The sequence below is a fragment of the Labeo rohita genome, chromosome 24 (assembly GCF_022985175.1).
Source record: "Labeo rohita strain BAU-BD-2019 chromosome 24, IGBB_LRoh.1.0, whole genome shotgun sequence".
Lineage (NCBI taxonomy): Eukaryota > Metazoa > Chordata > Actinopteri > Cypriniformes > Cyprinidae > Labeo > Labeo rohita.
In genome coordinates, this window is record NC_066892.1 from 23,724,236 (window position 1) to 23,748,134 (window position 23,899).

Genomic DNA, 23,899 nt, shown 5'->3' on the forward strand with positions numbered 1-23,899 from the left:
TGTAAATTATAAGTTCTTTTTCATTTCCAAAAACAGTATGTTACTGTAAAATTACATTACATACAGTCATGTCCAATACAATTTGTCACCGTATATAGTAGGGAAATTTACTGTTAACCATTTAGCAGGTTTTTACTGTAGCATTTTTAGTCTTTTACCGTTAAATTCACAGTCATTTTTTAACGGTGTAGTTACTTAAAAAAAATATTTTTTTAATTAAAGTTTATTTCATTAAAAAAAAATGTCTAATCAATTTAATGAATTAATCTAACAGTGTTGTAATGTATTTGCATTTAACAATAATAGCCCTATCTGTCCCCTATCATTGCTAAGCTGTGTGTAGTAATACATCAATGCTTAGCATGTGGAATACTGTATGCCATTATCTATTGCGCTTGACCGGACATTATAAGGAATATCAGTTGTAATTTCTTTTTCTTGATTCATTCATTCTTGAGACTGCCAGAGCTCAAAACATTTTACACAAGATTAGAGAAAATTGTGCAATGTGCTTCCTGTAATGTGGCAGAAATGTAGCATACTAGTGTTTGAAGTGTTTACTGTTACATACTGCATTATGTTTCATGTACTATAACCTTCAGACTAAAGAAACTATATACCTACTGTTAACTTTCATGTGTTCATGATATGGCCAGTGTGATTGTCTTATCAGGTGAAAGCACATTTTAATGTAGTGAAAGGCTGACTAATAGCTGACATTTGGCCATTATGAGGCTTTCAACTGATAACTTTGCCCGCAAACCCTTATGAAAAAAAAAAGAAAAGAAAAAAGAAAGTGCAGTTCTCTCAGTCAAATAAGTAGGCACAGTTATCAGCAGATGTCGATCATCTCAAATACCAACCTATATACCTAGATTCTACAATCTATCTTCATGGTCTTCAGATATTGGTATTACCACTGTCAAAACTCTGGGTGACCAAGGTCACTACAGTGATCTCTGTGATGGATTGATTAATGAATTACCCAGATGTTTTGTGGTGTGTTCAATAGAGGTGGCAGCTTGTGCAGCTTTCTTATTGAAATGTATGGTGTGTGAGGAGTGGTTTCTAGGCAACAGACAGGGTGACTGACAGCTCAAAGTGATGATGGTAATAACACACAGTGAGCTTTTGCTATTTATACTGGATTTTAAATAAAATGACTTGCTATTTAGAGCATATTAGAAACGAGTATATTTGGTAATTAAATCTAAAATATATTCATGACTTCCTGTAATTAATTTGAGAAATTAAATCAGAAATTGTTAAATGTTTGAGTTATTTCCATTTCTTTTAAATTCCTGGATCATCAGGGTTTTCTCTGCAGTGTCATAGTACTATCTTGCAAAGTATTTCCTGAGGTTTTCTGTTTGCGAGAAGTCCGATGAATGATGGGCATTCATGTCTTTTACACTTGTGCTGCATACCAAGTCCAGTTCCTTAATTATTCCCTTTCTCCCTCTGCTGTCTGTGAGTGAGAGACTGAGAGAAAGAGTCGGTGCTGTGTTGTGCAGGAATTTGGCCCTGCTGTGTAATGTTGAGGGGAATCAAGGGAATGGGCGTCCTCCCAACCGCTGCCAAACAACATTATCCAACACAAAACAACAGGAGGGCCAGCTGCGCACGAGAGACTTTAGCCAAAATAACACACACAGAGACGGAAAAAAGACGGAGGAAAGATTAGGTCAAATAGAGAAGAGTGGAAAATACTAGAGTAAAGAATATAGAGCAGAGTTTGGCAGAGCTCTTTGTTTCACATTATGAATTTGTGCAGTCACAAAATCAGATTTGAAGATGGGGATATTCTAAAAATGTCACCATTTTTGTTTGCAAAAGTTCTTTTACTTATTGTATTATGGTAAAGGCTTTTTGAAAAAAGCGCACAAAAGTGGCATTTGTTTGCTTATAAATATGGTAAAAAGAGCAATATTGTGAAATATTATTACAATTAAAAATGGTCTATTTTTATATATTTTTTAATGTATTTTATTCCTGTGATTGCAAAGCTAAATGTTCAGCAGCCATAACTCCATTTAGTATCACATAATCTTAAAAAAAAATAATTCTGATATGCTGATTTAGTGCTCAAGAAACATTTTGCATTATTATCAATTGTTAAAAAAAAACAGTTTTGATGTTTAATATTTTTATGGAAACCATCATACACTAACATTGAAAAAAAAAATGAAAAAAATGGAAAAAAGTCATTTTTATTGGCAAAGACTTTAAAGTGACATAATTGATTGTTAATTTAAATTCACATTTTTAATGTTACAAAAGATTTTTTTTTTAATAAATACTGATATTCTTAAAATAATTCAGAAAAAAAGTATCACTGCTTACACAAAAAAAAAAAAAAAAAAAAAAAAAAAAAATATTGAGCAGCAAAATGTTCAAACTTGTTTTAAATTGATAATAAGAAGTTATTTAAAAACTATTTTACAATATTGCTGTTTTGTTTTTTCTTTGACATGCAGCTTTGATGAGCATCAGAGACTCATTTACATTAATAAGACAAAAATATCTCAATTTGTCCAAAAATTTTAAAGGGTAGTGTGAAGCAGATTATGTAAATTTAAACAAAATCTGGCAAAAAACCCCACCATTGCTCTCCTATTTAAAACTTCTTACATTAATGAAGAACTGTACTGTGAATACATCAGGGACTTTAGACTATATACAGTAGAGCAGAATAGGGTATGCTAGTGCAAATCAAGAGGTTCAGGCAGTTCCCAAAGAGCCTTTATGGGTTGAACTCTTTTGCCTCACAAACCCTAGAGCACTGTATACCTGCCTGGTTCCACACATATCGGCGGGGCAAGCAGTGTGAGGTGCAGGTGCGGACCGCCTAAAGCAGAACAGGCCTTGATTTCTCACAATAAGTCATACAGGGTGTTGACACTGGCTGGGTTTTGAGGGTGAGTGCAGCTCAAGCTAGAAACATCAGTCATTTTCTTTATATACCTCACACTGAAAGAAGAAAGAGCCCTGGAGAAGAGAACACTGGGATATGGGATATGAACTAAACTTTAGGGATTTTAGTTTTGTATTGCAAGCTAGTGAGAAGCAAATTATGTCCAGAAAAAGCTGTGTGTTTGTTGTGGAAGCATTATTTTTTATGCACAAGCTCATACACACTCACACAGACTAACAAAAGAGATTCCAGGCACTAGGGGGGTTACACAAACCTGTCCACACAAAGCCGTTTTTTCAGCGTGCCCTCCTCTGCCCTCTATTGATGTGTTGAAGAAAGGCATGTTTGAATGAGTCACCCGAGGGACAGCAGAGAATTTGGCACACCAGCCAGTGTGAAACATCATCGCACATGTGGACACATTCAGATCAGACTAGAGTTACAGCCTTTAGTTTCTCAACTCTGTAGAGATGCTTTAAACAATCAAATGAATTGTTCTTCTGAAAATGCAGGGTTTTTCATCATTTATTCACCTTCATGTTGTTGATTTTCTTGAAATACTGTACAAAGGAGCATGTTGAAAATTCATGTTGTACCTTTCCATACAGCAAAAGTGAATAAGTACATTCTATAAAATGCTTGGTTAAAAACAACCCAACATTTGGCAACACAGCACTGGGTAAATATTGGACAGAACACATGCTGGGTTATTTTGACCCAGCTGATTGGGTTAAATATTTTTACCAAACATGCTGGTTTATTTTATTTAAGTCAACTATTATTTAAAAATATTATATTGCTGGCTTAAATTGGACTGAAAATGGACTAAAATGGACTTAGAAAATTATTAAATGCAACAGCAATAGTCAAAAGATGAACATTTATGAATAAGCAACAGCATGTGGACAAAATACAAGACAGATTGAATTTATGTGGGTGAATACAGCCAATACAGTTTACAAAATTACATACATTTAAACTTGTTAATATGCATTTAAGACATACAAAATGTAACACTTAAAAGTAGCATTTTAATTTTAGTGTATTCAACCATTCTCTGTAATCATTTACTGAAATAGCACTAATTCTCGTGCTGGTGTGTCACCGAAATCTGAGCCGGTGATAGGCTGCTGTTAGGCGGGGTAACTGCGAACTTCAGATCGCGGCCTTGGGTTTAACTCCTAGCTGAAAGATGCCGTGACTGACTCCAAAACCTGCCCATAAACAAACAGTACTGAGATTAGAGAACATATTTTAATATCAAACTAAATTAAACTCAGTACAATAACAAATACAATCCATTTATTTTATGCAAGGCAAAAGGCGTTTCCATCCTGCGAAACAACCGCTGCTGACGTAGCTGACTGACGCAGCTGACTGATATCTTGTCCTTATGTTGCGTTGTGTAAAATAATACAATTTACAACACAGTAAAGACTTTATAAATAAAATGTATACAAACCTTTAAAGTGCACCAGATCGGCACCACTGAGAATCTGTCTCACCTGTACACTGAGGAAAAGCCCGCACTCTGACTGTTACTCAGCAGGTGGGTTGTTTCGTCAAAGACAGGCTCAACCCAGCGGTTGGGTAGAAAAAAATAACCCAGCGTTAAATGACCCAGCAGCTGAGCTACAGAAAAACTACCCAGCACCTATAAAATATTAACAATTACCCAGTAAAATGACCTAACAATTTGAACCCAGCATTTGGTTAAAAAAAAAAAAAAAACAGTACCTGGGTAAAAATATTACAAATAACCCAATAAAATGACCCAACGGGGTGAACCCAGTATTTGGGTAAAAAAAAAATCCCAGCATTTTTTAGAATGTACATTGAAACTACATTAAAAGTGACATTCATGTAGTACATACACTGACAGCCACAACAGTATAACCTCTGACAGGTGAATAACATTGATTATATCATTACAGGGGCACCTGTCAAGGGCATGGGTGTATTAGGCAGCAAGTGAACAGTCAGTTCTTGAATATCACAAGTTGGAAGCAGAAAATGAAAAATGGACAAGTACCAAATAGTGACAGCTAGACAACTGAGTAGGAGCATCTCCAAAATGGCAAGTCTTGTGGGGTGTTATGGTATGTAGTGGTTACTAGTACCTTCCTACCAAGTGATGCAAGGAAGGGCATTCGGTGAGCTAGTATCAGGGTTGTGGGCTTCTGAGGCTCACCCTACCTGGTCCGATCACACAGAAGAGCTACTGTAGCTCAGATTGCTGAAAAAGTTAATTCTGGTCATGATAGAAAGGTGTCAAAACACTTTGTAGTTTGTTGCGTATGGGGCTGCGTAGCCGCAGATTGGTCATAGTGCCCATGATGACCCCTGTCTACAATGAAAAGCATCTACAATGGGTGAGTGAGCGACATAACTGGACCATAGAGCAGTGGAAGAAGGGTGCCTGGTCTATTAAATCATGTTTTCTTTTAAATCAGGTGGATGGTGCACATATTTAATTTACTGGGGAAGAGATAGCAACAGGATGCACTATAGGTAGAAGGCAGGCCAGCAGTTGCAGTATTTTATGTTTTGCGTTGTTGAGGACGTTACTTTGACACATACCACCTACCTAAAGATTGTTGCAGACCATGTACACTCCATTCATGGCAATGGTGATTACTGAGGATAATGCACCCTGACACACTGCAAAAATTCTTCAGGAATGGTTTAAAGAACATCTTATCCATGGAGGCCCCATCTTGCAAGTTACAGAACTTAAAGGATCTGCTGCTAATGTCTAGACATAGGACAGGTTCAAATGTCTTGTGGAGTCCATGCCTCAATGCATCAGAGCTCTTTTAGGAGCACAAGGGGGACTTACTTAACTGGATGTTGTGGCTGATCAGTGTACAACTCATGCTGTTCTGAAGTTTTCTGAAGCGTTGCAGATTTAAGTACCTTAGAAATGACCATTACAAAGATACTATGACTGACATCCACAGCCTATTAGTCGATAATTGTAATAGTATAACTGTATCAGTGGGATATCCATTGAAGCATTCAACCATTTTTACCTCTCAGTAAAGCCATTAAATATCCAGTCTTGGCAGTCTTATTCAATAGATGAGGATGAGCCATATCATATTATCCCAAGCCTTCTCACGGGATGCCAATACTAATCACATTGAACCACAATTCAAATCTAATGGAATAAAATATTAACCTTCTGGTCTGGTACCGAGCCACTATATTGATAGTATCCCATTACTTTGTAAAACCCTCAATTGGCCGAATGAATTACTGCCCTCTACCGGATATGAATGAATGTTCAGTACTGGATAAACCAGGGCTACTCTAAATAGTAATAATAATAATGAAATGCCCCCCATTGTGGCAATTGATTGAGAAAAGATGTTGTTCATACCATATACCAGAATTTCTCTACTTACGGCTTACAAGTGCACATTCAATACAGTTAAACACACTTTGTTTTCACAAGGAGACACCAACAAACAGACTTCTACTGCTGGTCAAACTACATGCTATTTTAGTTATAGTATTACTATACTTCATTTACTTTTGGCTTGCTCGTCAGGGGCATAATGACATATTTAAAGCTTGAAATTAAAACTACTGTATTACCCTTTGTAGGGCAGCTTTGTTGTACTACTTAAAACTACTCTTTCCTAAAACTGAATTTTGTGACGCTCACACTGAATTTTCTGTAAAGCAATCTGTATTGTACTCAAATGTCTATTTTGTTTCTTGGCATGACATGAGGTCATAAATTAGTGCATGTGCAGTACATACACACTTAGATGTATGTCAAAAACATGCTCAGTCTATAATTTGGTCAATGAGGTATCATTCAATACGTGGGGAAAATGTTCTGCAGTTCCTCATTTGCCTGTAGAGGGAGCCTGACACCACACATCAGTGTAACACAGATTCAAATACTTTGTGTCTGTATGTTAGTGCAAGCATATGTAAGACTTATTTGTTTACATCAGTGATTTGGTATGTTTAGTAGGTGCGCTTTTTCTGCAGTGCACTTTTCTGTGCTAGTGTGACTTAAATTTTTCTGGTCCCAGACAACTGTATATGTTGGCCAGCACATAATCTGTCATCATAGGTTTCTGCAGAATATGAATAGCAAACAAAGACAATTGCATTTTTGTCCTGCCCATTGGGTTTTTGCTTATTAAATAATTTGGTTAGTCAGCTCTGTTGATTTTCCTTAAGCACAGAAAATGATGAAAATGTACAGATTCCTCACTGGTCTACAGTATCCGATAATTCAATATGTGGCTTGTGGCAGTTGTCCCAGAGGTGATGCACTTTTGCAAAGGCTTTGTTATGCAGTTTCTGTGTGTTGTGGAGTAGGATTTTTTATTTTTTTTTACTAGAAGAAAAATGTCTAAAAAAAAGTAGTGAATGAGTTATCGGGTTAGATTTGGCATGCAGCATCAGCATTTAATATTGCATACTATTCAGTGCAATGTGTCATAATTTGGATAGCTCTATGCAATATATAAAAGGTTATATTTGTAGCTACATTGTTTCAGACAGCACACATACTTTTTCTTCAGTGTATCCCTGCAGGCATGCAGTTGTCAGCATGATCTAACCCTGTCAAATATGTGCACACATATTTCACAGTCTCACACGTAAGCATGTTCATATCTTATATTATCTTATGCTTTACTCAGATCAGAGTATGAAAGATTGCCACAGAAGATTCACTAAGATTGACTTGAGTAAAGTAGATTAACATGTGCTGTCTCGTTGTGTAATATAAGTCTGAAAATTAGTGTAAGACATTACCGATTTCGTTTTGGAAATGCCAGAGAAAAATAAAGAGGCCATAACCTTTCTAATGTATTAACATGAAAAATCAGATATTTCTTGCTTATTTTGTATGTTTTATATGCTTTATCAGACTCTTGAGTAACTTTGCTCTGTGTCTCATGCCATCAGGGAGACAGCGGAACAGACTGGAGCCGATGGACACCATCTTTGTCAAGCAGGTGAAAGAGGGTGGCCCCGCGCATGGAGCTGGACTCTGCACAGGTACAGACACAGAATGCACGGGCCTGGAGATATATTTTAATACCCATTCCTGGCATCAGTTATTCATAATTAGGATATTAAGACACTAACAATGTAGCAGACCCTCAGTAAACAGAAACTGCTTGTCCTTCCTCCATATCATTCTGATTGGCTTGTCATGGTATCAGATTTTCACTAGATGATAGTATGGCCTAAAGAATTCATAATAATGATATCATCACAATATCTACATATTTTTTATAGGGAAAAAATGAAGAAATATATAAATATTTTGTGTTTTCCCTTTTTCTGGCCAACGAATCACTCAAAACATGACTTTAGGGAAGCGGAGAGATAGTTTGTAACCAAAAATGATACAAAAGTACACATAACTTCCCACAGCCTGGATGTCTGATACCCCATGTTATTTTATAATCCAAAAAAATTCCCACACTGACAAGATCTTTTTTTTTTCCAAGTGTTGAAAGCAAGTGTCTCGTATTCATTCGTCATCTCATGCAACATGATTTTGTTTGGCAGTAGTAGCTGTACACTGGGTGACAACCAGCGTCAAGGTGTAACATTGGAGTGTCAACCAGGGAGTTACTAGCCCTGGGTTATTTACAGTATGATTGCATGTGTAGTATTAAGTCATTGCCTAATGGTTAGAGAGTTGGACTTCTAACCGAAAGGTTGCGGATTTGAGTCCCAGGTCCAACAGGGATTGTCGGTGGGAGGAGTGAATAACCATTGTTCTCTCCACCCTCAATACCACGACTGAGGTGAGACCTTTGAGCAAAGCACCGATACTTGGCCACAAGTCACGTCCTTTCCTTTTCCTTCCTTAATATTTATTTATTTTAAAAACCACCATACCACCGCTACCATCAATACCATATTGTGGCACCCCCAGTCCATTATTTTGAAACTGACATTGAGCTCCAGGTGAGATTTTGATGAAGATCTGAACTATTTTGCCATCTTAAAAATGCAGATGTCCATTTGATGCATGTGTACATACACCATAAAAATAGCACAAACAGAGCAAGTAAACATCCTGCTGGTCAGCCCCCTTAAAACATAAATCTGGGCTCACTAAGGCATGAAAGCATCACTACTAAACGGTTGAAGGTAAAGTAGGCAAGACATCATACCACCAGCCAACATTCAAAATAAACTGGCAGGACTTTGTCATACGCAGCGGAAGTGTTACATAAGTGTGATCAGTCTGAACTTAGAGTTATTACTACTTTCTTTGTGTCGTCAGACAACTTTTGGGAGGGTCCACGACATATGTCCCTACGTTTATTTACAATCTCTTACTGCTGCCTAACTCTGAATGTCTTTATGTGAATCTGAACTTTAGCACACTAGTCAAAATATCTGAACATGTGTACTCCAAGGTTCCTGTCCAAATCTTTAATTACTACCACCGAATCATGTGAGTCATCAGTTCCTCAGAGGATCATTAAACAGGCTTGCTGTTTATCAGGGGCATTTCCTCTGAAAGGGAAGCAGTGTCTACGCAAAGTATTAGATGACAAAAATAAATCAGTGCCAGTATTACTAAATATAACATAAAAAGTGTATAAACCACTAGTTTTTCTAAAGAAACAGTCCAACATCAACACCAGCAGGTAAAGTCCCTTAAAGTGCTCCTATTATGCCATTTTAAAGCTTGCTAATATTGTTTTATGAGACTCCTAACACAGGTTTACGTGTATGCAAGGTCAAAAAACACTTTAGTTTTCTCCAAAAATAGATTTAATTTTACCTCATTTCTAAAAGATTCGTAAATGACTTGTGCAAAGCAGTTTGAAGAATCAGTCTCTCTAAACCCCTCCTTTCCGTGAGCCCTCATTGCTGTGATTGGTCAGATGGCGCAGTCTTTTATGATTGGTTTACTGTGTAGAGTGCGTGTCGGAAAACGAAACGCCCATTGCCGTAACTGAGTAACAGCTCTGGAGACTTGTCAATACATAGAAAAGATGGCATCGATTTAACCTTACCAATTCGAGCCGGAGTCTGATGATGAAACGGCTGAAGCGGCTGATCGACAAGTTAGCACGGACTACAGTGGAAAGTACTCGCAATTTGCTTATGTAAGCGAACTGGGCACACCTCTATGTTGTAAACTTCAACATCGTATAATGCATTAAGGCGGCTTCACACCAAACACGGAAAGCAATCTTTGTAGATTCATCTTCTGGAAGTGAATATAAAACAAATTTACTCTCACAGCATAGGATACAGCATCTTCTTGACATGACATAAACCACATGGAAATTTTACTGTTTGTGGGCGGTGTGGCGGGAGGAGCAAAACGACAGACACAGTGGGCGTGACGTCAGGAGGTTCAAGAGAGGTTTTTATTAAACAATAAAATAAACAAAAGTGTCCAAAGGGGGAAATAAAAGTGTCCAAAACAAAGAGGGGTTCTGGTGTCCTCGTCGTGCTGGGGGTTCCGTGAAGGAGGGGCAGTGTTCAGAAGGGAAGGGCCCAGGTCAGGGGTGGCAGCTTCTCCTAGCAGCTTTGCCCAGCAACATGGCACTTCCTGGGGATTAAACGGCCCGGCATCCTGGCCCGCAGCCGTCTCATAGGTGCGGTTCACGTCTGGACCGTGGATGCACGGGGAAGAGACCAGTCTCCTGAGGAGAGGCACACTCAGCATTTCAACAGCTGCGGTGATGAGGCTTCATTCACGTCAGGTGTGCCTCATCACACGCCGCCAGACCTGGCTGTTTCGGCGCCCCTCCTCTCCCGCACGCCCAATCCCGTCGGGAGCCTGGTGAAGGGCGGAGATTACGGACAGGGTGACGATGATAATTAGGGGGAGGCAGCCTACTCGTCACAGCGGGCAAGTTGTTCGTGACATAGAACGTAGGCGGACATTATGCAGATATGTTACTTTGTGACGTATAGCTGTAACAGAATAAGACTCTAATTCCTGACGACTCGTTCAGGAGATTGTGAGACAACTCTTTTTTTTGATAGACAATAACTTTATTTATCGTGCACTGTCGGTTTCACAACTTTACAGATAGCTTATGTTCACATACAGCTACATGACGCACTGCATGAAAGGTCATTTGAAAAGGCATAATAGGAGCACTTTAAAGCGTGCAGTGAGTTTGGTGGGGGGTAATTAAGAATGAATGGGGAAAGTCACATGAGAGGAGGAAATGCATCCATCGCAGTATGACTGGATATCACTTTTGTTCGGCTATGATTGGTTCATGTGATAAATCCCGCCTCCTGTGTTTATGCATGTTCTGCATTTGCAAATCAGTCTGAATAAACAGTTAAGGGGTCATCAGATACCCATTTTCCACAAGTGGATATGATTCTTTAGGGTCTTCATAAAGTCTATAACATATTTGGGTTAAAATTTCTCAATGGTAGTGTAAAAAACACCTTTTTTACCTTGTCAAAATCAGCTCTGCAGAAATCAACCTGTTCTGGTGGATGTTGCTTTAAATGTTAATCAGCTCTGCTCGCCCGCCCCTCTCTTCTCTCTGTGGAGCAGTGTTGCCAAGTCCGCGGAATTGGGCTACTTTAACACGGTTGCCACAGGTTGTTTTTGATGTCTGCGGGTTGAAGTGACCCCAATAACGTCATATTTAGCCCCTTAAATAAAAAACATGTATTTTATCCCCAGAACGCGATTTTTATCGGGGGACCCACCTCGAAACGCGATTGGGCTAGTTTTGAGTAGCGATTGGGCGGGTTTTGTTGTGAAACCCTGGCAACCCTGCTGTGGAGTGATGAGCCTGTTTACTTTAGCCACGTTTAGCCATTAAACTTTCTGACTAGCACATTATTAGGAAACTTTGTCAAAATAAGACTTTAAATGGCCTTTAAACATGATCATAAGAAAGTGTGACTGGGACATTGAGGTTTCAGAACACCACCACACACCTCTGTTGTGTATAGGTTTCACAACACATTTTATAAAAAATATATTTACATAACTGAACTACAGCATCTGGTTCTCTTCCTGTTTATCTTTTCCTTCAGGGGATCGCATTGTAAAAGTCAATGGAGAAAGCATCATCGGAAAAACGTATTCCCAAGTAATTGCCCTTATACAGAACAGGTAATGTTGCAACTTACGCTACTTGTTTTAGCCCCAAAGGAGTGGTGTAGTCTCATGGTAAAGATCTGGTCTGGTAGTTGTAGTTTTTGATTTGAACCTAAATGTGATTTTATATGATAGTGAAACCAGGAATACTTTTTTGCTCTATGTATTTTAGTGAGTTGATTATCTGTTCCGGCTAAGTCATGTTCTAGATAAATCTCCTAATCCTTGAGGAAGTTTAATGAATGTGCTGTTTATTGCGTAATTTTAGTTGGAATTGACATCTAGCAGTCCTTCCTTGTACTTGAATTTGCCAAAAAGAAAAACACTGTATTCATGACCGTAGTTATGACATCATCGGTGACTTACGTTTTACCTTTTTCAAACTTTTCTTTGCAGTGACACGTCTCTGGAGCTCTGTGTGATGCCAAAAGATGAAGACATTTTACAGCTGGTAGGTTTTATTTCTCATAGGTTTACTTGTTACACAAAACAAATTATAATTTCTTGCACAAAAGGATGGATTCTTCTTCAAGCTTTTTAATTGGCTGGTTAACCATGGTCAGTTAAAATTAATTCTTATTTGAGAAAGTTCAAGTTACCTTATCTTCCCTTTTATTTTTGATGTTTTGGGCAGTAAACTACGTTTAAGTGTTCAATGCTGAGTGAGTGGTGTGTGTGTATGTCATAGTCAAAAGATTTGAAGTTTGGATGGAGAATGAATAAACTGCATTGAAAATGAAATTGCTCAAGCAAAAAGAAATTGTGGGAAGGAGAGCAGACCAGTCGAAACACTCGGCACCAGTTTGTGTGTCAAGATGCTCTCCCAGCCAGAGTTCAGTGATCCAGTGGAGCAGAGAAGCATGATGGCGCCTGTTTGTGTGTGCTTATTTTGAATTCAGCTATAATGAGGTTTTCCTCAGAAATAGGGTCATAATGCCACCCCCATATCTGAGCACATTCCAGATAGAACTCTAAATTCTCAGGCTGTTACATGCCAACCACATAAACTCATACTTCATTGTGGAGCCCTCAGGCACTTTTTGTCTTGACAATAATGAGTCCATCCGGTGCTGAATTTAAGACTTAGGAATGGCATTCATGCTTGTTATTTCAGCTAACAGGAAGTGGTTCTAGTGGTTCCCCATGACAGCAAGCTCTCTATGACACTTCTGATGTGACATCAATCTCTGATTCCACACAAACATTTTAAAACTTTTATTAGATTAAATAGTTTTATTATATAACTTTTAGGTATTATTTTGTTACTTTTTTATTTGTCATATATTTTTTGTGAAAAAAAGTAATCAGAACTGAGATTAAGAGCATATTAAAATTATATTGACCCTCATAAGCTTTATATTTTTTATATTTAGTCATTTTTATCAGTCAGTGTGGTTCAAAAGCTGGTGGGTTTTTTGCTGAGGTTTCTACCAAAAGTTGCATATTTGCTTAATTAAATGATGAAGAAATAAAAAAAATACACATAAAAAAAAATCCAAATAAAATTAAATTCCCAGAAAATTGTTCATAATTTCATGGTTAGTGTTGTAACATTTAATTAAACAATAAAAAATTCAAAACACTCTGTAAATTACTGCAAACAGCCAAGTTGAGACCGTTTTTTGAACCCTAACTCACAGTTGTCAGAGATGGCTTTTCTTTTTGCTCATGTCTTCCCTCAGGTAGAATACATGTTGTCAGCAGCTCAGTGTCTGTTGTGGTTATTCCTGGCATGCTGTTAGCTATGAATATAAATGACTGTTTGCATTCAGCCAAGGTGATTTGCTGAAATCAAATTTGGTGAAATTGCTGGCAATTTGGCAGAGAAAAAAAAAAAAGCACTTTACAAAGTAACTGTACTATGCTTGTGAGCCCTTGGTGTTTTTGGAGTATATGGGAACCAGTAGCTATGACTTCTGGTGTGGAGTAATGGTGTCAGCTCCTTCAGGTTATTGTAATTGGGTTGAACTGTATGAGAACAATTCCATCGTAACCTTGCATGAGGATAAACGCCTTTAAACATGAAGTTTTAATGCAGTTACACAGCATTATTATGAACATTTTCAAGGCAATTTTGCTTTGAGGGTTTTTTTTCCAGCATTATGACAATGACTCATATGTAAAACATAAAATAGAGTATTAAATTAGGGCAGAAAGACAAAAGCTGTAATCTAAAATTGCTTTGTGACAGTGCTGATGACAAACTAGTAGTTAGTTATGTATAAAGAATGGAAATAGGTTGGATAAGAGCAGATAGAAGGATCATATTACCATGTGTGCTTAAGAAGAAGATATGTAATGGACTTCAGGGAAGGGCAAAAAGTACAGCATGCAAAACAGTCAGCCAATCAGATCCAAAGCAGCACCTTGCGAAGTGCATGTTTTGACTGAAACACTGCAACGCCTTGAAACAAACAGGTAAAGGACAAGCAAAGATGAAAGATAACAAATAAATAACACCAAGGCAGATATAGATTTATCTCCATACACTTTCTTAACTTATTTGTAGGTTAGATTGATTCTCTGACTCTTTTTCTGTGGCAGTGCTTTAGATTTGTTTTAAAACCACATCGCCAGATAATGTGTACTTTGTCAAAAATATCAGGCACTATGTTTTACTTGTATTTTTACAACTTGTTTTGTACAAGAAAACCATGGCAATGTCATTTTTAGCAGGTTTGTATTATGTATGTATATTTATTAATTTAGTATATTTTAATTTAATTTAATTTTATTTTATTTTATATTTTATTTTATTTTTTACTTTTTGTTCTGATGTATAGATCTTCCTATATTATCACCTGGCAGTAAGTCTTAGCTGACCATTTGTAATTGTACCACCTGAGGTGGATCTTACTATCAGGTATAAATGATCCAAAAGGCATACAAACTTCTGAAAAGACAGGAACTGTGCAGAAAGTCACTGTGTGGATGGAAAGGACCCACATAAGCCACACTATGCAAGATAGGCGTAAGCGTGGGTGTGTGTGTGTCTGAATATTTTATGCGGTTGAAAGCTCCAGGATCACTCCGGAAAAGAGCAGCAGTCACCCCCTCTGATCTGAAGTGTGTCCTCCTCTGCCTAGTTCATCTTTGGTGTTGGCCTGGCAGCCCTCCAGCAGTCTCTCTCTCTTTCTGCTGCAGTGTGTATTTATAGCATGCTTTATCCTGCACTAGAATGACAGCAGCGCTGTCTGGAGTAGGGGCTGATTGCTTCTGGTGTACCTGTAGAGCTCTTGTCATCTTCCCTCACCATTGCTCTTTTTTCCTGTTCTTTCTTCCTCTGTTTTTTCCGCTGTCAATCTAACCTTCCGGCTGCAGTTCTCCAGGGATATCACAGCTCTGGTAAGAAGGAGCTAAATCTGTCACCTGCTCCATCTCTTCTGCTTTTTGCCCTGTTTCCTTTGCATGAAAGTGCATGTGTATTACATCTCCCTTTATACCTGTAATGTCTGCTAAAATACAGTCTTTACCTATATTAAGAACTACAGGCTTGTGTACGGTGTTTGCTTATCCAATCACAAAACATGTTTGCCCTTAATTTATTCCATTGCTGTGAGGTTCCTGAGTCATCTTTATTTTCATAGAAGGGGTGGAGCAGACAGACAGAGGAAGAGAGAGAGGGAGGGACATGTCTGCTAGTGTAACTTGACACCTCAGGTGTGGAGTCAAAAGTCCAGCTATCACGTCTACACTCACATTAATGCCTGAGCTCTGTGCTGTACACTCCGAGACTCCTGGGACGTAAATAACTTTATGTATTAACCTGGATTAAGAGACTTCATTGTAAATGGAAGTGATTTCCTGAGCAGAATGTAGTATTTAGACCTTAAGGATATTACTTGGCTGTTGAATTCGTAAGATGATAACAGAGCAGCCACTAGCGTCTGTGAATGGCTACCCTCCTCTCGCTTTTTCCTCTTGTCTGCGCACTGCTCTCTCTCCTCAGCTAAAGGTAGGTAAGCCTCTGATACCTAATCTCTCCATGAGGTTAAAGGCATTTGAGTCTGGCTACTTGACCTTCCCCCTGTCACTTTTCCTGGGATGCATTTAAACTTGAAATGGGGGTCAACTGTATTTTATTAGTGAAGTAGTAAAGAAGTAACATTTTTGATGTTTGATGACAACACTAACCATGTTAGTAATGAATTTATGTGGCATTCCATTGTTTGTTTACTGCAGTTAGTGTGATTCATTCATTGTATTTAATAAAACCTCCCATCTTTTCAGGCCTATTCTCAAGATGCTTACCTCAAAGGAAACGAGGCATATAGTGGAAATGCCCAGAACATCCCAGAGCCACCTCCAATATGTTACCCACGGATAGAGCCCAATGCCTTGGCCATGGCACAGGTGTCAGAGCCTTCACGCTCTGCTGAGATCTCATGTGGAACTAGACAAGGAGTAAATCATTGCTACAAGCCGGACATAGGTTGCCGCACCAATATCCTTGTATCTTCCCCTACCGCATCCCAAACTCCGCTGGTCCCTAACACCCAAACTGTTGTGCGTGTATTTAATGAGAACATTAGGACAATGGTAGCATCGCCCGAATCTACAGACCGAATTACACATGTGGCCTGGGCTGGTCCCAGCCACAGGAAGGAGGACAGTCAGTATGTGGATTCAGCAGACCCAAGCTTTAACAGGTCCAAAAACCACATCTCTTCATCTCCAACTGGGGCAGCACAATCACAAAACAAACCCAACAGAACTGCAGAGTCCACTGGATTATCCGACCTTACGCCCAGAACTGCACAGACTTGCATAGACACAAAGCCTTTATCATCCCACAGACATGCCCTAACCACAACAGCAGAAACCATCCCGTCAGCCACATCTCCCACCCCTTACACACCCTCTCCTCCACCTGCCACCCCTTCCCCCTGCTCCCCTCATCAGAACATAGACTGGAGGAACTACACCACCTACAAGGAGTATATTGACAACAAACGGCTTTACATGTATGGCTCCCGGACTATTCAAGAGCGTCTTGACAGTCTGCGAGCCGCATCCCCATCCGGTACAGGTGAATACAGCAAGCAGAAGAGCGCGTCAACAACAGCTACGCCCTCACGGGGCTTCTCTGGATCACAGCTGAGACGGAGGAGTGCCTCACATGATCGGAGTTATCAGGTATCCAGTGTGCTGCCACTGCGTAGCGCCTCTCAGGAGAGGCTTGGTGGTGCCGATCGGGCTTCTCCAGCACGGAAATGGCCTCGTAGTGCTTCCCAGGATGCCCTCCCATCAGCCTCTATAGGTATCCCGAAACCCAGAGCATATTCTTGCGGCTGCCTGAGCAGACAGAATGATAATGCCACATCCACTTTGGACAGGCAGGCATGCTGCAGAACTGAGACAGATGAGTGGCTACTCATGCACAGAGGGGATGAGGCAAGAGCAAGCAGGCAGTCCTCTTCCTTACGCATGGTGCCTCACAGAACACAGGGTGCGTTTAACACAGACAGACGAGGGGGTAGTTACCCAGGGTTGCCCATCACCCCTCTCTTTAATAGAGGTACAGATTCTTTGCTCAGTTCCAGAGCTGAAAGCCTGGGTAATACCTCTGCATCTTCCATAAACAGACCCTCACTGCTACCTGCGAAAAATTATGTCTCAGACCCTTCCACTGCTGCTGCTTCTTATATAGCTTCTGCCCTGGCCTCAATACAAGGCCACATCAGTGGTAGCTCCAGCACAGGCCCCGTCAAAGACCAAAGAACACCTCTTACTGCCAACCACATGTCCCACAATGCAAAGCAGTTACAGCCCAGGGGGCGGGCTGACAGCCTTCAGGAGCCCATCAGAGAGGTAGTTCGTGGAGGTCGCTCTTCTTCTTGTTCTGCCGCCTCTAAACCCCATAGAACAAAGCAGGGTGGATACAAGCCCATATTGACCAGGAACGGATCAGTTCCTCAGGAACCTACGTACATAGAACCGCAACCCCAAGCCAATGAGAAGACAGGGGAGGGCATTGAGGGTCCAGATGCCACTGTAGTTGTGGTTCGGAGGGAGAAGTCTGGATCTCAACCTATCCGCCACCCTTCCTACATTCTGGCAGTGAATGAAACGGAGAGAGGGCCAGAACCACCTGCAGACTCCAACGAATGCTGGCTGCCCAACGATACCCGGCGAGAAATGCACATGAGAAAGCTAGGAGACCAGTGTAAAACCTCCATCTCAAGCAACCTCGATGACTCACTGGACTCCATTCCCTTCATTGGTGAGAGCTTTTTCAACTATATAATGTGACCATGGATGCTGTTGCCATAGCAACCACTCAGTCTACCCCAAAGGGGGATGAGTTTTGATAAGGTTAAGAGGTTGTTCAAAAATGTTTTCAGTATGTATACTTTTTTTTTTTTTCCTTAGTGGTACTTGCAAAAACAAAAGGTCATGTGTTTGATCCATAGGAAATGTGCAAACTGCTAAAATGTATACAATGAATGCAATATAAGTAGTCTCTTTATAAACAACATTCCAAAATCAGATAAATGTAGACTTAAATGTCAACATAAATGTAGACTTTGACATATTCAAAGTGGATTTGCATATGCAAACTGCATTTCTCTTGGCTCTTTGCTTGCAACTTTATTATCCAATGTAGCTTATGTGTTTACCAAAGCAGTTGTCAGAAGGTTCTGGCTGGATCTTTGTTGAGCATATTAAGCAGCTGAGGGGACACAAGTTTCATGTTTTATATTGTTTTATGTTTTATATTATTCATAGTGAACTAAACATCTGAACTTTATCCCCCAATTTTACACAAGGAAGTCTTTTTTCAGCTTCACTGTGCTGCAACAACTAGGGCAGGACTTGATGAATTTGCTTTTTATTGCTCAGATAACTCAAATAAAAGGCCACACTGTTTCTCCACCCGTAATATCCCAGGCTTTGCATAGAGAGCTTTAGAGCAAATGGTGTACAGCAGTGGGTTTTGATGATGATAATAGTAATAACAGCAGGATGAACAGCTCAACCTAATGTAAACAAAGTTGAGCAGAGAGAAGTAATGAGTAATCTGAGTTCTGTTAATGTCTGTATGTGAGAGAGGAGCTTTAAACAAGCAGTTTTCTGTTCAAGTCATCCGTCATCCTCACAATATTGGTCAATCTCTAGACAATACAGACATACATAGAAATTTCCCAGGTACATTTGTGATTGCCCTGTTGGAAAAAAACAGCATATGCTGCTGGTTAGGTATGTTTTGAAGCATGGCTGCTGGTTTAAGCTGGTCCTAAGCAACTAGCTCCTACTCAGGACCAGCACATGACCAGCTTAAACCAGCAGCCATGTTTCAAAACATTCCCAACTAGCATATGCTGTTTTTTCAATAGGGTGGGCATTGCAAATGTTTGTGCTTATTAAAAAGCAGTTCTATACTCCACCAGCTTTGATATGCACACAACTAGACAGTGTTGTAGCTCAAGAGTGTTCATAGAGCGCAAGGGTTCACGGAGTCCCTGGGAGCATCTCCAAACTGTAATGTACACCAGTACAGTGATAGGACATGACATCATAGTCCACAGGGGCACAGATAATGTGACATACTGACACATTCCACCCAAGGCAGCGGGACAGAGGAAGCCACTTCCACTGCCATTCCCTGACACCAGTTCATCCACAGCTCAGAAACCTTAAACAAACAAGAGGGGAGAAAAGTGATATGACAAAGTAATGGAACATGCCATTGGAAAGCTCAAAGATTGCTCTTTTGAGAAATAATCTCTTTGTGTTTGATTGGTGGAATATGTTTTGTTTGGTAGACTTTGTTTTGTAGATCATTTGACATACTTTGTTTTAGGGTTGGTTTTATAAACTCTTTTATTGTTAGGGATGGGAGAAAAAATCGTTTCTCCGATGCATCTCGATTCTCTCTTCAGCGATTCTGAATAGATTCTGAGCGTTTTTTTCCCCCACATGTGGCACATGTGTGTGCTAGAGACGAGGTGGGCTTTATTGCACAGAATTTGCGCTGTGAGAAGTGGCTTGCGCAGCAGTGGTGCGCTCCGCTGCACCTACGCTTTGGTCAAAGCAGAAACAAGCCGAAGAAGCAAGCAAGAAGAATTAATTGGGGAAAAAAATGTACATCAAGAATCGTTTTGGAATCGGATCATGACTTCCAGATTCGGAATCGGAATCAGATTGTGATGTGCCTGAAGATTCCCACCCCTGTTTATTGTATAGACTATTACTTTAGTTATGGTATGGTTTATGTTGAACTTGGTAGGCTGTGTTGGGTTTGTTTTGGTAGACTGTATTTTATGGTTGATATGTTTTTTTGTAATACAGAACCAGTTGACAGTGCTGGGTTTTATATTTCTGGGCTTTTAAACTGATGAGCTCAAAAAATTAACATGCATTAAGTATAAAGTCAAGTTGTATAATTGTAAACATTATACCAGTGCACACAGCATATGCATAACTGCCTTAGGTTTTCCGAAATTGCAGTTTTGCCAGTTGGTGTTTTTGCATTTTCAAGTTTATTAGTGTTTTATACAGGTACTCCAGGAAGAGCAATCACTAGGACTTTCCACTTAAACTGTACAAAAAGAAAATCTGTGGTTAAAAAATTTAAGATTTTACCCAGTGATGCAATCTGTCTGCCCTACACTGTGTTGTCTGTGTATGAAAAGGTGTGGGAGGCTTATCAGTTTTATGATTGCTCACTTCTCCTTAGCTGTGTGAGTAAGCATGTTTCCTCCAGACTGTCTGATTCCATTGTCTCTACTGGACTACATTATTCCATGCTATGTACTACCAAGATAATTATTCTTATGAGTGTTTTATGTCTGTTGTTATTAGACGAGCCATCAAGCTCCAGTAACGACCATGACACCGCACACATTCCCGCATCTGCCGTGATTTCCAGCACGCCTATCATCACCACCATCCCACCTAGTCCAACTTCCCCTACTCCCATAATACGCCGACAGCTGTCCCACGACCAGGGTGAGGATCATCTCTGCCAACGCATACAACATCTCAGCAACTTCAAAAATGTTGTTTTTAACTATGATTTCGCCCGTATCTCCAACCTAGATTCTTTGCGACTCACGATTTTGGAATCAGATTCTAAAACGGAACGTTCCAGATCCTTCGATGAGGGCTTGGATAACTACAGAGAAGAAGAGAGAGGGTACGTTTACATTCAGGACAGGAAGTCATATGCTAACTGTATAGTGACCACAAGGTTGAATAGTCAGCCCTCTTATCTTGCTGACTCTCTCATTATATAATCTATCTATTTACTCTGTATAGGCGGTCGATGAAACACACCCATGGATTCAAGGGCCTTAGAAAGGTGAGTGAGACTTCTATAATAAAGATAATGCATGACAAATTATTAGTTCACACCTTAGATAAAGTCATTAGATCTGTCCTATTGGCATTAAATATTGCCAAAAGCAGTAAATATTGATGCATGTGTCATTAATTTGATTCTTTAATCAACATTGCTTCTGATCAAATTTAATAATCTGACATTCCGTTCAGTTTGACAACTGAGAACTGAACTCAGTGGTCTTCCGGTTACCAAACTGATAAGTATCTCTTAGGGTTTTCAGTGGAAGTTTTCAAAAACTGAAACCTGGCTGATGCATGTTTGATGTGTTTCAGGCTGTTGACAGATCCTCTGAGGACTCTGGCTCTAGGAGAGGCTCTACTTCAGATGTCTTCACTGATGCCACAAAGGAGGGTCCACTTCATTTCCGGCAGCTCAACTCAGATAAGGGAAAGGTACAACGCCACTAAACACCAAAATTCACACAAATATTTATGTCCGGGGTTCCAGTGCTGAATGAAAATGTTTTCAGAGCATGCTGGTCTGTGATGCTTGTAGGAGTCTTGTCATATTGTAAACGTGTTGCAACGAGTCTTTAAACCTCTGAATGAATGAGAACGGCTGGCAGGCTTTCAGAAACATTTAATGTTGGCCAAAGTAGTGCCAGAGATCTTGTCATATTTTAAACCACTCAGGTGAAGTAAAAGATTAGAAAAGAATGTACAAAAAGTGGATTGTAGTCATTTTACAATGGTTAAGAGTGTGAAATCCTTTAAGCTGCTATAAGTTATGCATTTTATCATCTTGTGTGGTCTGTATTTGCTATTTTAGCTAATTCGGTTGTCTTTTTTACAGCGTGTTGGCAGTGGTATGCGGTCATGGAAGCAGATCTATGCTGTGCTTCGTGGCCACTGCCTCTACCTGTACAAGGACAAGAGGGATGGACAAACCAACTCTCAGATCGAAGAAGAGCCTCTGCCAATCAGCATCAAAGCCTGTCTGATTGACATCTCATATAGTGACACAAAGCGGAAGAACGTTCTGCGGCTGACAACGTCAGACTGTGAATACTTGTTCCAGGCGGAAGACCGTGAGGAAATGCTGTCCTGGATCCGAGTCATTCAAGAGAACAGCAACTTGGATGAAGAGGTGAATGATTAGTAATCATAAACACTCTTTTTTATCCAAATACAATTTCAGTTCTTACATACAAATAAAGAAGCATTGTCAAATAAAGAATCCTTCATTGTCCCAGTTACAGATATCCTCACTCATCTCTTTCTTGGAAGTTTTTTTTTTTTTTCTTTTTTTTCTTTTTTTTTTTTTCTTTTTTACTGAATCCATATTTGTTGAGAGCTTTGTTGGAGCTGAGCTCTAGTTGTTAGCACTCATGCTCCTACATGTTGCGCTGTGGTGCTCATGCAGGTTATACAGTTTTGCTTCCAGATCTCTTCCCATTAACCCCTATTCTCCCCGTCAAGTCACCTGCATGTCTCCTCTATACAAGCCTTCTCTATTCTCGCACACCAGACGAGAATTGTCATGCTTTGGCTGGCACAGTTCACAGATATGGCACTCCAGAAACATTTGTACTTGTGTGCCAAAGTGAATTCGATCACTATATATTTCATTTCAAGAATTAGCAAAGTTGTTTCTCTCTCTCTCGTGTTATTTTTTATGAATAAGATATTTCACATAAACGACATTTACATATAGTCCACAAGAGGAAATAATAGTTGAATCTGTAAATATTACCCCGTTTAAAAGTTTACATACGCTTGTTTTTTTAAATATTGTGTTGTTACCTGAATGATCCACAGCTGTGTTTTTGCATTGTGTTATATCTGAAGCATCAGTGAGCATTTTAACCTTCTGTAATAGTTGCATATGAGTCCCTTAGTAGTCCTCAAAAGACAGTTTCTGTTGTGGACCATTCAGGTAACAACACGGTATTAAGAATCAAGTGTATGTAAACTTTTGAACGGTGATATTTTTATAAATTTAACTATTAATTTCACTTGTGGAGTATACTGTATTTAAATGTATTTTATGTGAAATATATTGTTCAGGTCAGTACTAAATAAAAAATAATATGCATTTTGCATGATCCCTCTTATTTTGGTTAAATAATTAACAATTTGCAGATTCTGCAAGGTGTATGTAAACTTTTGACCTCAGCTGTATATTATGATATTTCTGCAGAGAATATATTTAGGCGATGCTGCCAGTGTGTGTACAAATTTCAAATTTTAGAGTTGGTAAAAAAAAAGCTAGAAACAAAAATAAATGTTGTTATAAAATGATTGAATGTTAAACTTTTTGAGTAGACCAAAAGAGCATTATCTAAATCCTTAATTACCTCTGAATGCTAAGACATGTGTCCTACCAGAAGACTTCTCAAACGGTTTCAGAATTGTCACTTGTGACAACTGATCATATTTTAATCAATAAATTTTAAGAGTCACTTACTCTCACAGAACCAACCAATAGATAAATCTCTTCATTGCCTTGAACACTCAAACATGGGCTGAGTCACTGTGACACTGATATATGTTCTAGTTAGCCATATAAATACAATATACCTAACACTAAAACTGGAGGATCTCTAACATCT

At 39.3% G+C, this 23,899-nt stretch overlaps 1 protein-coding gene across 6 annotated transcripts in view; it reads left to right on the forward strand.

Moving 5' to 3' along the window:
• LOC127155508 (rho GTPase-activating protein 21) overlaps positions 1-23,899 on the forward strand; it is a 102,684-nt gene that overhangs the window by 66,385 nt on the left and 12,400 nt on the right. For 4 of the 6 annotated variants that reach the window (XM_051097749.1, XM_051097750.1, XM_051097748.1 and 1 more), the window contains 10 exons: positions 7,850-7,942; positions 11,939-12,017; positions 12,399-12,453; positions 15,324-15,347; positions 16,233-18,225; positions 20,808-20,954; positions 21,045-21,141; positions 21,264-21,306; positions 21,621-21,740; positions 22,141-22,434. In XM_051097749.1, coding sequence (XP_050953706.1) covers positions 7,850-7,942; positions 11,939-12,017; positions 12,399-12,453; positions 15,324-15,347; positions 16,233-18,225; positions 20,808-20,954; positions 21,045-21,141; positions 21,264-21,306; positions 21,621-21,740; positions 22,141-22,434 — 2,945 coding nt within the window. Of the gene's footprint in view, positions 1-7,849; positions 7,943-11,938; positions 12,018-12,398; positions 12,454-15,323; positions 15,348-15,376; positions 15,958-16,232; positions 18,226-20,807; positions 20,955-21,044; positions 21,142-21,263; positions 21,307-21,620; positions 21,741-22,140; positions 22,435-23,899 lie in introns of those variants that run through there. The other 2 variants (XM_051097747.1, XM_051097751.1) reach the window with 2 other exon arrangements.